This window comes from Rhamphochromis sp. 'chilingali', assembly GCF_963969265.1.
Source record: "Rhamphochromis sp. 'chilingali' genome assembly, chromosome: 19".
Classification (NCBI taxonomy): Eukaryota; Metazoa; Chordata; class Actinopteri; order Cichliformes; family Cichlidae; genus Rhamphochromis; species Rhamphochromis sp. 'chilingali'.
The window spans coordinates 20,846,567-20,860,785 of record NC_137946.1 but is presented as its reverse complement, the minus strand read 5'-3'; the positions used below and the strand labels follow the sequence as shown (position 1 = coordinate 20,860,785).

General features: G+C 41.7%; 1 protein-coding gene across 1 annotated transcript; it reads right to left on the bottom strand.

Annotated features, from left to right (window-relative positions):
• Window positions 1–1,906: 1,906 nt before the first annotated feature.
• Window positions 1,907–14,204, bottom strand: LOC308386716 (sodium/hydrogen exchanger 6-like). The gene is made up of 16 exons (XM_080866449.1): window positions 13,797–14,204; window positions 13,176–13,375; window positions 12,943–13,020; window positions 12,704–12,780; window positions 11,985–12,097; window positions 11,771–11,876; window positions 10,379–10,520; window positions 10,121–10,226; window positions 8,685–8,773; window positions 7,231–7,344; window positions 6,824–6,935; window positions 5,528–5,681; window positions 5,403–5,433; window positions 5,223–5,311; window positions 4,758–4,863; window positions 1,907–3,241 (listed from the first exon to the last, which is right to left on the bottom strand). Exons 1-16 carry the CDS (start codon window positions 14,071–14,073, stop codon window positions 2,912–2,914), a joined length of 2,124 nt encoding a protein of 707 aa, XP_080722575.1. The 5' UTR covers window positions 14,074–14,204; the 3' UTR covers window positions 1,907–2,911.
• Between the last annotated feature and the right edge of the window lie 15 nt (window positions 14,205–14,219).

Below are 14,219 nucleotides of genomic sequence, written 5' to 3'. Positions count from 1 at the left end.
TAAAGACTTCGTGCAAGCTACACTTAATCACTCATGAAGATGCTTACTGCAATTGTAAATATATATATATATATATATATTAAACATACTTGGTGTCCCATCCTGCTCTTCATATAGCTGAGGACTGAGAATATAAATCTTGCTACATGCACATATATACTGTACATCAGTCATGTGAACAGAAATGCTGTGGAAAAACTAAGAACAGCCTTCCTGCTTCCATAGAAATTTGAAAAGTAAGTAGCAGCCAGGCACTGCTCAGGGGTAACAATCTGTGCTTGCTTTAGCCACAGGCTCTAGCACCTTGAGGTCCACCATGAACTCCTCTGTATGCCAGATGAGAGGCCATCTGTCTGACAGCTAAAGCTTGGGCCAAGCTGGGTCAAGCAATAAGAAAAAGATCCAAGCACACCAACAAATCTACAGCAAAATGACTGGAAAAGAAAAGATTCAGGGCTGGAATGGCCCAGTCAAAGCCCAGACCTCCACCTGATTGAAATGCTGTGCATAAAGAGAGCTGTGCATAAATGAATGCTCCCAAAAATCCCAATGAACTGAAGCACCATTGTAAAGAAGAGCGAGCCAGAATTCCTCCACAGTGACGTGAGAGAATGAAAACAATTACTTCAAATTATTGGTGCTAAAGGTGGTTCCAAGTACTCAGTAACAGGACTGCACACAGTCATGTGAAAAACAAAGTTTTCACATGACTGTGTGTGTGTGTGTGTGTGTGTGTGTGTGTGTGTGTGTGTGTGTGTGTGTGTGTGTGTATAAAAGCAGAAAAATCTATTCCATTTAATATCACTAAAAGTATTTTTATTTAATTTCAGTAGAACTCACAAGTTGTCAGACTGAAAACACACTGTTGTTAATAACTTTAGGACTAAACAGGGAAAAAATTAATTTCATCTGAAATTATAATCTCCAACATTTTTTAAAACATCCACTTATCAACCCATTGCAGGTGTAACAATCACATACACAGTTTCCACAAGCAAATTTTTATATTTCAAATATTCAAAGAGGTGCATGTCCACATTTGTGTAAGAATCTCAAACCTCAATACTGCTCGAAGATCAAAAAGACAACACATTTGGAGCTCGGCACAATTAAAACCCATGTATTTTTTTTACGAGGTCTAATTTTGACCGACTTTCTCTTTAGGCATCAAAATAGTTGTAGCTATGTGAGACGTGCCTGGTGAGCACAAACAAGGGTGTGGATTATCTGAGGAGACATCTCCCAGTGAGGTCAGAACATATTTGATGAGCCTGGTTCCCAAATAAGGGAACAACACCATCCGGGAGCTCGAGTAACGTCCCCTCAACATTCAGAATCCGCTCATTGTTACTTCATTTTCACATGTCACATAAGCGTTTTGATAAATTTCACTTAGGAACTTTGATCACAGAATGCCTACGTTTGAAAAATATGTGTGTTTCTATCCATTAATGCAAGCACAACATTATTTATTATATCATTTGCACTCTTTTGGGCTCTTTAGGACCGAATGTACTGAGTTACACCACAGGCAGTCAATGAATGGCCTAATCAGTCGAAAAGATTTTACATCATACAAAAAAATTAAATTAAATTAAAAAATAAAATAAAAAAATCACCTTACTGCATGTTAGCAAATCAAAATATGTACAAATCTACATTAAGTAAATGAGCTTCTGAATAGGCACTTTAATTCATAACAGTTCAGCCAGCTGTCAGTTTTCTTTGATGAGACATCACAAACACATAGAAGCTTGTTTTGTTTTTTTAAACTCAACCAGATGGAGGCAGAAAATCGAGAAATAAACTAATATTAGCCCTAATAACCACATCAGTATACTTGGCCAGACTGCCACACACACACACACACACACACACACACACACACACACACACACACACACACACAGGGAAGCTCTAGTTTCCAAATATAAAGTTACAGCTTCTGCTACAGTACAGAAAGGAGACATTTTTTTAAACATGCATACAGTCCAGGAAGGAATAATCGCCTCCACCTGTGAAGAAATCTGTAGCGCTATTACGCCCTCCACCCCTCGGAAAAAAGTCGCAATAGGAGCCTTTCACCAAAAAGAAATCTTACACAAAAATACAAATAAATAGATAATAAATAAACTAAATGAATCAGCATATAAATAAATCATTTTGTTAAAGAAATCAATGTTAAATAAATAAATCAACCGTAAACAGACTGATTTAGAGGCAGTGCTAAAATCTAAGATGGTGGAGATGCTCCTGGGCACTGGTGTGGATGCAGTTCGTTCTCTTTAATCAGTACCTGCCTGTTTGTTCTGCTCAGGTCTTTGTTTGCTTCCTCCTTTGATAATCTCCTAATCACATGCTTGAACTGCTGATGAACTCTGGGAACAATAACTAGTGTTAAAGTGAGCCAGTCTGTGGATATGTTAGTGGGATTAGTTACCAAACTGTAGTGTAGATGGGCTTTAACGCCCTTCAGTGTTATGCGTGGTGCTTATCTTTAGGTAGAAACACACAAAAGGAGCTGGAAAAATGTGAACTGTGTATACAGCTAGGTTTATAGAGAGCGCTGCCATATCACCAGTGTGGGATAAACACAGGAGCAAATGAAGCCTCCTCATACGGGGTGAAATGTAACCTATAAAATCGAGAAGCTCTTGATTTAAAAGTCCCTCACGTCACATTCAGTGTCACAGTTATCCCGACTTAAATCAAGCTCAAACTATTTTAAAACTGCATGTTAGATGGATTGGTGGTGAGAAAATCAATCTGTGCTTTCTGATTGAAAATCCCAAAGAATTCATTTGTTTTGTTTTTTTAAATATGTCATTATTTTGATCAGTCGTATGTATGGTGTGTATTTTTTTACTTTAAGTTGGAAACAACAAACTGTGTCCTCAGAGCGGCAGCTTTCTTACAGTCTGTGCCTGTGAGGTTCAGAGCGCGGGGGGGAGGGTGGTGGAGGCAGGGTGACGGTAGTCGGGGCCTCCACGGGGTCATCCATGGGCAAGACCAGCCGCGTTCCCCGGATCGCCACTTCGTGTTCTGCCACGGAGAGCTCGTGATCCAGACCTTCATCGAAAGAACCTACACCACCCCCGGCGCGGGCGGTCGAGGAGTGCTTGGGGTTGACGGTGCGGGATCCGGACGCGTCCGTGCTGACGGTGACGTCGGCGTACATGGAGCTCACGCTGGCATCGTTCAGGATGAAGTCAGAGTCGTCGTCATGGAGCTGACCTTCATTCTGGCGAGTGGGAAGAGAAGAGGCGGCCGTGAATGCTTCCACACGAAACTTAATCAAAATTAAGAATTATCCTCGATCAGTATGAGTAAGTTTGCATGTACAGTACTGTGCAAAAGTCGTGAGTCATGCCTTATTTCTTTATGTTTTGTTGGGAAAATGGGAAATAGGTGCAGCGATTTACTGAAACATGTGAAAACATGCATGGAAACAAAGTGCGTGAAGTAAAGTAAGTGAGTAAGTCAATATTTGGTGTGACCACCTTTATTCTTCAACACAGCCTGAACTCTAAGAAGCTTTCCTGTTATTTCTTTATAGTCTTTAGGAACAGTTCTCCAGGCTTCCTGAAGGACAACATGATCCCACACGGCTTCAATAATGTTGAGGTCTGGGCTCTGGGGAGGCCAATCCATGACTGAAAGTGTTTTATTGTGTTTTTTTACTCCATTGGCAGTGCGTTTGGGATCATTGTCATGCTGACAAATGAAGTTGTTGCCCGTAGATCAAAATCTGACCTGCTTTCATAATTCAATCAATCAATTTTGATAAGATCCCCAACACCACTGGCTGAAATGTAGCCCCAAACCATGACAGAGCCTCCACCGTGCTTTAAAGACGGCCGTAAGCACTCACTGTTGTACCCGTCTCCTGACCTCCTCTATACACATTGTTAAAACAGAAGTTTGCAAACTTGGGTTCCTCACTCCATCAGAGCTGTTGCCACTGATTTTGAGTCCAGTTCTTGTGTAATTGGCATAACTCAGCCTTTTCTCCTTGTCACTCTTCCTTAAGAAGGGCTTCTTGTCAGGCACCCTTCCACTGAGACCATTACTGATGAGCCTTCAATGATCAAATGAAGGTCCAGATGGATGTCTCAGGTCCTGAGTCAGGTCTTTATTGATTTCTTTTCTATGTCCTAAAAATGATTATCAGATACTACGCATCTGCTTTAGATGTTTCTTTTAGAGTTAACGCTTCTTCTTTAATCCTCAAATTTTCAGTATCCTCTGATATTTTTTAAAGGACATGGCACAGAAATACTAGTTTATTCCTGTCACATGGCTTTTTCTATAGATTAAACTAAAAAAAAAAAAAAAAAAAAGGGAACAAATAGTGTTTTTTGTGACAGACTGCCTAAAGATACAATTTAAAATCTTTTTGTTTGCCAAGTTTTCTTAGTTTAGGTAAGTTTGTTCTGCTTGAATAATTCATAGATAATTTTTAAGTGTACTAAAAAAAAAAACAAAGAACAACTATAAAAACATTCCTCTGAAAATGGTCAGGAACATGGACTTCATTGGAAAAAAGGGAGTGAAAAAGCAGCCAATGTCAAAAGAAAAACTTTGAGAAGCCTTCAGAAAGTCTGGAGAACTATTTTCTCAAAGAGCACTTCAAAGAAAAAAAAAGTTACAAGAAAGCCTGGCTCCTTAGAAGGAAAATATAAATAAATGAGAGGTGGCTGAAGACTTTTACAGTCCTGTAAATCTGAATAACTCATAATTCTTTTTCATGTCCAAACCTCATAGGCCTGTGGGCTGGTGAGGCATCGAGCCAGTGGTCCGCAGCATGCAGGCAGAGTAGCAGTGAGAGGCGGACCGCTGTGTGTCAGGAGAGGTTTCAGGTAGCTGGTGAACAAGCTCGTGTCAAGGAGTGCACAATATAACCATTTTAAAGCAGTCTGGTTCAGCTGTAACAATAATGACTCAACCAGGTTTTCAACCGCAGCAAGTAAAGGAATATTTCTGTTTCACAACATCACTGTGAAACTTAAAACACATTTTATGGTTTACTATCATTTTTTAGCTGAAATGTTCAAGTAAAAGGTTTAACAATTTACAAACACCTTTGTGAAAAGCACGATATAAAACATAGTAAAATAAATATCATCACTCTATCTCTGAACCTCCTGTGTTGTTACGTGCTAGAAGTTTGTAAAGAGCGCCCTCTGGTGGCCACAGGTGAACGCATCAGGCTGAAAGGATACTTGTGGTCAAAGTTGTACCATATCCTAAAAGGCCAGGCGCTCTCGTGTTTGGTGCTCCTCCGCTGTGACCCATCCAACGCGCCTGAATTCTGTTCAGCAGAAGGATGATAATGACATGGCGTGCATTTTTATTTCATCACAAAATCAGACAAATTAATACGGCGCTCAACACCAACTCACAGCGTTGTCTTGATCAGAGTCCACACCCACCCTAAAAAAACAAAACAAAACAAAAACATGTACTTTGACAAAGTTCAGCGGAGGTGATGCAGCACAAACAGTAAGATACACGGAGGCCGGCTTACGGTATGCTCATGAAAGATAGCATGGGTGTGGTGCCACCACCACAGATCCACACAGTGAAGAAAACGATCAGGAGCGTGGTTGAAAACATCATCTGACGGGCGTAAGTCGCTGTGTCTCGAATGGAAAGTGCAAAGGTCATCGCCCCACGCAGACCTAGAGGAGACGAAAAATAAAACAAGGATGGGTGAAAACGTTTTATTAATTATTGCTCATGTTGTGGATACATAGGCATATGTAAGCAAATAAGAAAGCAAGTCCAAAGAATGCAAGTCATTCTGAGAAGACCGTTCGCGGTCAGGTTTAGGTTAAGTCTGCGGGAAACAAAGCAGGTGCCCTGTAGTGTGAAAACAACTGGAAAAACCAGAGCATCTTTCACATATTAAGTGATGTGTAGCTGATCGTTGGTTGAAGGTGGACATTTCAGGCTCCAGATGTGCAGGTGACCGACGTCAAGTATTAAAAAAAGTTTGGTTTCAGTCTTTGTCACTTTCATTAAGTCTAAAGAGGCTTTGGTGTAAATAACTACAGCCTGTCTGTGAATGTGAGCCGTTTACCCTTTGAACTTTCACCAACAATATGCTAATAAAATACACAACTCCCACTCAGACTAATGAAAATGAAACTTCAACTGAATTCTTCTAGACGATAAAATCAAAACTGAAACATGTACACCCACTGTGGAAACAAATGAAAAATCCTCCTTCTTTTTAGGGGTTGCCACCGCACACTAGTTGCCTCTCCCTATCTCTAGCATCCCCCTCTGTCACATCAACCCTCTCTGTGTCCTCCTTCACTACATTGTCTTGAAGTCTGGAAGCCCCATCTTTAACATAGCTTTGTCCAATATATCCACCATTGCTCCTCTGCACATGTGCAAACCATCACAGCCTTGACACTCAAACTGAAACCACACCTAATGAATATTAACTATAACAGCTCTACAAGTCACTGAACTTTATTAACGTTCCTCTTTGCTGGTCTCTTCCTGTGCGCATTCCCCATTAAAGTGCGGCAGCGTGCCTTTTGTCTGTTTATTATTAACTTAATAAAAGTTAATAATAAATGCATCCTGTTCTTGGCTTAACTACTTCAGTTATTTCCTGGCAAGCTCATGTGCTGTGCGATGGTGTGGGTGTTTTTGCTTCTCCGACTGCTGGTATATGTAGCAATGCTAACGAGCAGTTCCAAAAGTTTTCTCAGCGTACTTAATGAACCGTTGACATATATAACTGAAGGTTTAAGAGGAGAAACATGGTTTGAGTCCAAGCCTGATAAACAGCTTTATGCTAATGTACCTGCAAACATCATAACGTGCTGAAAGTTGTATCCGATCTTGTTCTTGCGGCCCAGGTTGAGGAGGAAGGACAGAGGGTAGATGTTTGCAGCCCTGCCCAGAAACACTGCCACCTACACAGCACAGGAAGGTCAAGGACACAACACAGGAACTCTAACACTGGAATGGAAAATAATCACACGTAGACGTAAACACCAGCTCGGCGGTGACTAAGCTTTGATATGCTGATTTGCTTGTGTCCGTGATGTTATTTTTGGCCTTGGTTAAACATGAAATAGATGTTCAATTGTAATGGTATAAATATATATCAAATATTTTTCAAGGCACATGAAACAAAAGGTTTTTATCCTATATCCTGATGCACCGCAGAGCCACTGACTCCTTAACCACCAGCAGAGTAAAGGATACGAAGGCTCCGACAATGAAGAGAGGGTTGAAGACGTGCGACTGGAAGGAGAAGAGCGTCAGACCCATGTAGGAGAAGATAAAGTTCTCTGCCAGGAAGTTCAGCAGCTCAAACAACTGAAGGGGATGAGAAAAGCGGATATTGAATTTCATTTATATATGCTACTTCCCCAGTTTTTACACTTCCTTCTATTTGAAACAGTTAAAAATTTCCAAAATATTCTTGCGCACCATATGACCAATGACCAATGACGACTCTGGAAGACCCAGAGTTCGGGAGAGGTCATTTAAAAAATGCTTGTCACATTTTCTAATGAAGCTACATTTGATGCGCCTGTTCTGCAGGGGCTTGCCAATCAAACATGTTAACCACTACACCAACAGAACATGCTTGTCAGTGACAGAATGCAGTGAAAATCAATAACCTGTATTACAGAGTCCCCTCATAAACATTCTTCCAGCTCGCACACTACAATGAAGCGTCAGCTTTTAATTAACTTTGACTGTGCATGAGAGTGTGCATGTAGTTGCGAATCATCTGATGTTTTGGACATGTCTTCCCCTAGGCCTAGTCACGCAGGACTATAGGTTGGTTGGTGACCCACTGGCAATCTTTAGTCACTAGGGAAAATATGTACTCACTGTCCAGTTGGCGAATGATTAATGGAGGTTGTTGGCACCAAAAACCTCCTTGTGCTCGCTCTGGACAGATTCGCGCAGTTCACTGTAGTTTGCATGGAAGATGCAGATTTTCTGCAAATACTTTGCAGCTGCTGCCCGTGCAGTCGTTAAAAGAGACCTTCAAAGTAAAAGCTGTGCCTTACCAGCGCAAACTAAACATTTCAAAGCCGACATAAATATTTTAAGCTGGTTTTCAGACACTTGAAAGCCATTTCCCACATTTGCTTCTTAGACACTTTTTTTTGTCATATCTCTATCTCAGTGCTGCTTTTGAGTCAGGTGACCACAAGTTTCTGCGTGTCATATCACCTTTAACTCATCAGAAACACATAACTATGATCAACTCATATCCACAAACATCCTGCATTATCATGAACTGATACTGATGATTGTAGTAACTGGTTATTAACATTTAGTTGATATGAACGTGCAGCTTTGTGATGTCCTAGCTTCAACAGAAGACAGAGCTTTGAGTTTGCAGGACACGGAGCAGTCGGCCACATCAGCTCCATCAGCTCACTGTTTCTGTGAATAAATGATAGCAGCTCGTGGATTTCTCAGAACTTTCTGCAAATTTGGCAAAAAGTATAACCAAGCTTGCGCTAATGCCCAAGAAGCAGAGAAGCTGTAAGTCATCCTTCCTTTCAAGATATTTCACAGATGTAATTCTTTGCAAACCAGATCTTTAAATGCAACAGCGCAGCAACAACTGCTGCTTGAAAATGAATTTAAAACAATGGGATCAAGCACATTATATAAGTTATACTGCATTTCACCTGTTTGGTCCTGTCTTGAGAGTCTGGTGAGAGATTATTGTAGGTGTAGTGGGCCTGAGTGATCCCACAGAACAGCACAGCAACGACACCTGAAAGAACACACAGTCATCCCACATCAGCAATCGGTAGGTCGATAATTGGGGGCGACCGTGGCTCAGGGGGTTGGGAATCGCATCTGTAACCGGAAGGTTGCCGGTTCGATCCCTGGGCTCTCTGTCCTGGTCGTTGTGTCCTTGGGCAAGACACTTTACCCTACCGCCAACTGGTGCTGGCCAGAGGGGCCGATGGCGCGATATAGCAGCCTCGCTTCTGTCAGTCTGCCCCAGGGAAGCTGTGGCTACAACCGTAGCTTGCCTCCACCAGTGTGTGAATGTGAGAGTGAATGAATAGTGGTATTGTAAAGCGCTTTGGGTGCCTTGAAAAGCGCTATATAAATCCAATCCATTATTATTATAAGCTTGGTGAGATTCTGCGGTTCTGCTACTGTCAGTCAAACCCAGAGATGAAAATCCAACGATTACCAAGCACTGTGTGTGTGTGTGTGTGTGTGTGTGTGTGTGTGTGTGTGTGTGTGTGTGTGTATCGTGTATTTGTTGACATGTTTCTTCATCAGTAATTGTATCTTAAGCCCACAAACTGTCCGCAGTAAGTTGCAGTTTTAGAAAACTGGGCATTTATTTTACTTACTGTATATATTTATTTTTACTCACTATCGAGAGAACTGAGCTGAGAGCCACAGTCAGCACAGATGGGTAGGAATCTACTGAGAGACAGACTAAATAGACATTGTTGTTGCTGCTGTTTTGTCATTTGACAGGACAAAAATGAATTCTCCAGTTAGACACTGGATAACTGGCACCATGAGAAGGCAAACAAAGCCTGTGTCCTTATCTAAATCTTCCTGTTTAGGAGAACAAAACTTCTAAATGTTATTATTAGTGTCCACTCCAAACAGATATTTGTAACCTTTTGTTGTTAATGCAAATGCTTGAACAGCAAGTGATAAAATTCCTTCAAATCCATCATATTGCAGCATGCCACACGCTCCCCAGAAAAGACAGTAAAACAGTCAGTTTTACTTAGTAGACCAGCAACTGTGTTTTAAATGAAGCTTCAGACTAACACAAGATCGATATCAGATGTCTTCTTGTGAAGACCAATGACTTCTCAGACCTGACTGATCTTTGCAAAATACTACACAGAGAAATACCTAAGAAACACACAGATAAGCTGACAGACTCTGTGCCTCCACAGAGCACTTAAATGACTCCTTCAGGGTAGTTTCCAGTGAAAGCATGTGTCACCAAGCCTGTGCACATACACACGCACAAACTCACAAGGTGAAACCACTATCTCCCACACTGCTGCAGCTGCTAATCAAATACGGAAGGCAGTGTTGTTACAACTGCATGCAGGAGACTTTGTTGCAGGTCTACCTGTGAACCCGCAGGCCTCCGCCAAGAGAAAGGTGCTCCAGGACATCAGGAAAAAGAGCGCCGTCTCCAACAAGGGGAAGTCCCGCAGCTTAGTAAACTTGGTGACGTGATGGAAAGTTAAGGGACCAAACAAGGAGGCGTGGCAACTTTAATACACTGGAAACAGGGAGAAACTGTATCGTTATTCATTTACCTCTTGCACACACCTGTGAATGTAGATGTAAAATATGTCATGGTAAGAAACAAGTGAAAGGATATGAGGGCGGTCACAACTCCTGTAACAACACCGAGAGCAAAAGAGCCGCTGAAGACGCCCAGAAAGACGCCGAAGGACTTCAACATGGCCATGGCCTCAAAGCTGTGGCTGTTGTCGCCTGCAGGCTGGTACGCCACAATGGAGCTGCAGGGAAGACAGAGAGCATGCACGCAAAACCATTTAGAAGAAAAAAGGAAGTGGGGCTTTACTACAAAAAAGGCCTCACTAAGGAAAGGGAAGCTGGTCAAACACATGCTCACAAAATAGCGTCAGGAATGAAATCACAAATGCAGCAACCCAACTCCAAGAATGGCTTCTCTTACCAGTCTCATCATTAATTCAGATGAACTTTGTTATGATTTGGACATATCTGCAAAGACTTCAAATATGTGGAGTTGGGTTTTACAGTCATAAATGAAAAAATAAAAGGTCTTGCATGCTTCATTTGAACTCTATCAGGTTAATATTCTGCAATAACCTTTAATGAGCCTAAATGACTAAAAACTTCATAAGAATAAAGGGTTTCCTGGTGATTCTAGAAATGGTGGGTGATCTAAAAATCAAAAATCAAAGTAGGAATGGATATGAAAGGGCTGCAGCGTCTCAGGAATGAAAGGGAGGGTGATGAAGGATGATCCTGAAGCCTACCTTCTAATGTCTGAGGTTCTAAAATATTAACAAAAGCAAAAACCACGCAGTCCCCCTGACCAACCCACCCACCGAGGAGTCACTGTCTGGTTTTCTCCCAGCCATTCCTCGGACACCTCAGGTAACAGTGAGCTCTCGTTTCTTGCGGAGCGCACAGCTCCAGCACCATGCCTTCCCAGCTTTTCGAAGCGGAGGAGAACACTACATACATACGTACGTACGGGCAAGGCGATGAATGACACAGATGGGTGGAGACAGGTAAGCAGTGAAATGACAGGGACTGATGTTAGTATGATTAATGCGTGTACAATACAAAAAAGCCATTTCTGCCACAGTTAGCTCAATGCAAGCACAGGTTTTATGGGACTAATTAGAAAAGAACTAGAAATTATAATTACAACTGTATCTGTTCTTTCTGTCTGTAATGAATATGAAAAAACTGGCACTATTGGGAGCCCAACTGAAGGAATCAAACACAAAATTAACAGTTTTTCTTCTGCATAAAAATGTATTTAACTCAGATTTAACTCAGGTTCCAACAGTTTGAGCTGAATTGTTCACCAAAATGTAATTACTTTAGCAAAAAGCCCCAGCTGATTGAGCCTAAACTGCTACAGCTTCAGAAAGAAACATTGCACCAATTATATCAACTAATATCTCTTAAAAAGCACTTATTGTTTTGTGGCGGGCATTAAAAATTGTTCGTTAATGTGGCACCGATGCTTCAGTGCGTCAGTAATACGTACGAGGAGAGGACGATGGCGACGGCATCGTTGAGGACGCTCTCCCCAAACAGTAAAGCGTAGAGGTCCACGTCTACCTTTAGCTCATTGAAGATGGCGAGGACTGTCACTGAGACAGAAAATAAAGAGTATAAAACATCTAATTAATAACAGGAAAGCTGTTGAAAATGGAATCAGATGCTTATCTTCTCTGTTAATTTTGGATGTGGGTACCTACCAGGATCTGTTGCTGAAACGATGGCCCCAAAGAAGAGGCAATCAGTAAAGTAAAAATCTCCACCAAGCTGCCCCACGACTTTCATGAAGGACACAAAGCCATACATGATCAGTCTAGGAGAGAAAAAAACAAACAAACACTCAAACCACTACTATTCAGCAATAATCTGATCACATGTAGGAATGCAAGGTCTGCAGTGTGGTATGTACCGGGCCGATCTGCACCTTAAGGTGGGTGGATACTCTCTCTCACCCTCACCATCTTCAGAGGTCTGCAACCTGGATGTGATCCTGGACTCCACCCTCTCATTCACATCATATATTAAATCCATCTCTGAATTTGCCATCTACCACCTGAAGAACATCTCCAGACTGTGGCCAGTACTCTCAGACTTTGCAGCTAAAACCCTCATTCATGCTTTCATCACCTCCCGCCTGGACTACTGTATCTTCAGAAATCAGCTCCTAGAGTTCTTACTTGTACAAAGTCCCAGTAACACATCACCCACACCAGCTCCTGGGAAAGTCTCATATTTCCTAAAAGATCTATCTCCTTGCCTACATGCTCTTGCTTCCCAGTATTTATCTGACCTTTTCCTCCGCTACACAAACCTTGGAACCAGCTATATAAATCTAAGTTACTATTGTCAATATTATCGTTGCATGGCATTATTTTCTGGCCTATTCTGAGCTAACTTCTGAGATGTTTACTTGACTTACCCAATAACAAAGCAGGATATAACTGTTCCGATGAAAGCATAGGCGAGGATAGAACCGATGTTCCTGAAAAAGTGTCTCTGAGAAAGACAGAGAGCAGGTGTTTATTTTAAGAAAGAGGCTACGAACAAATGAATAATCTTAAAAAGAAAACATTAAAGACAAATATAAACCCTTACAGCTATATATTTAATAACAGATACTTACATAAATCTTTATATAAAACCTTTTGACACTCTTACCCTTTTCAGACTGTAACCTGCATGGAAAATAATGGGAGGCAGCAAAATGTTGAAAAACACCTCTGGGTCAAAGGTCACCTGAGGAAAGCAGTAAGATTAGTTAGGCACTTAATTGCCATCCATCCATTTTCATTACATTATGAGACATACATATCTCGCTTAACAGACTGTTTAGTGTGAGACATGCACACTAAACGGCCAATACTTCAACCCTCCACCATCTGTTCCCTTGCCTTTCTCAGCATCTCATCGTCCTGCACTTGGTGACCTTTGCCCTGTCCAACTTCCCCCTTCAGAGTGTACTCATAGAACCGTCCGCTGACATTGACCAAGAGAGTGGCAGGACTGCCGTTAACGGCACAGCTGAGAATCACGTCGCTCATGCTTTGGGGGGCGTGGATGCCAAACCGCAGGATCACACCCACCAACAGTCCTTTGGGAAAGTGGAAAAAGAGAAAAGAGCAAGTGAAATCAGAACAGGCAGCACAGGATTTGAAGTTAACTATTATTTGAGGAGGAAATTAGGCTGAGATTGCATTTAAAACTGTTGAATCAACCAATACTGATAGGAGAATTATTCTTACAGAAGTGAACTTTATTATTTTGAAAGGAAAGGATAATTTAATAGCTATAAATAGGAATTATAGGGCCCATCTCTAGTCATTTGTTTGCCATTTATTGTTGCAATACACTACCCATTATCGTGTATTCTGTTGCAACTGTTTTTTATTAGGGATATCACTCTGATTAGAAGTATGCTGCCCAAGATACGTGAGATTTACCTGTCAGATTATTCAGCTAGCATTAAAGCTACGTTTAATGGACTGATATGAGGGCTAGCTCGGTGTCCTTACCATAGATCATGGCAAGCCCTGTTTCGTGCAGGAACCTGAATCGGCGGTGTTTGAAAAGCCATATGGTTAGTATGGTGAGCGTCAAGAGCATTATGAATATCAGTAGGTAGGCACTGTCCTGTCGGTGGCTTTCCTCTGCTATCCTCTCAGTTGCGCCGTTGTCCATCGCACCGCCGTCGCCTTGGCTCCCGACGAGCAGGACTGTGAGCAGAAAAGGCAGCAGCAGCGGCGCTTTCGACGGCTTACCGCCAAGAAAGCGACTCCGTGTGAATCCCATTTTGTCTCTGTGTCCAAACAGTTACATTTGTTGTTAAATTAGTGCTGTTTTTTTTGCCGGGAAACAGCTGATTAGATTAGAAATTAGCTGGACCAGGGTAAATGACAGGTCCTTCCTTGCCGTTACCAAAACACTGGGACTTCCGG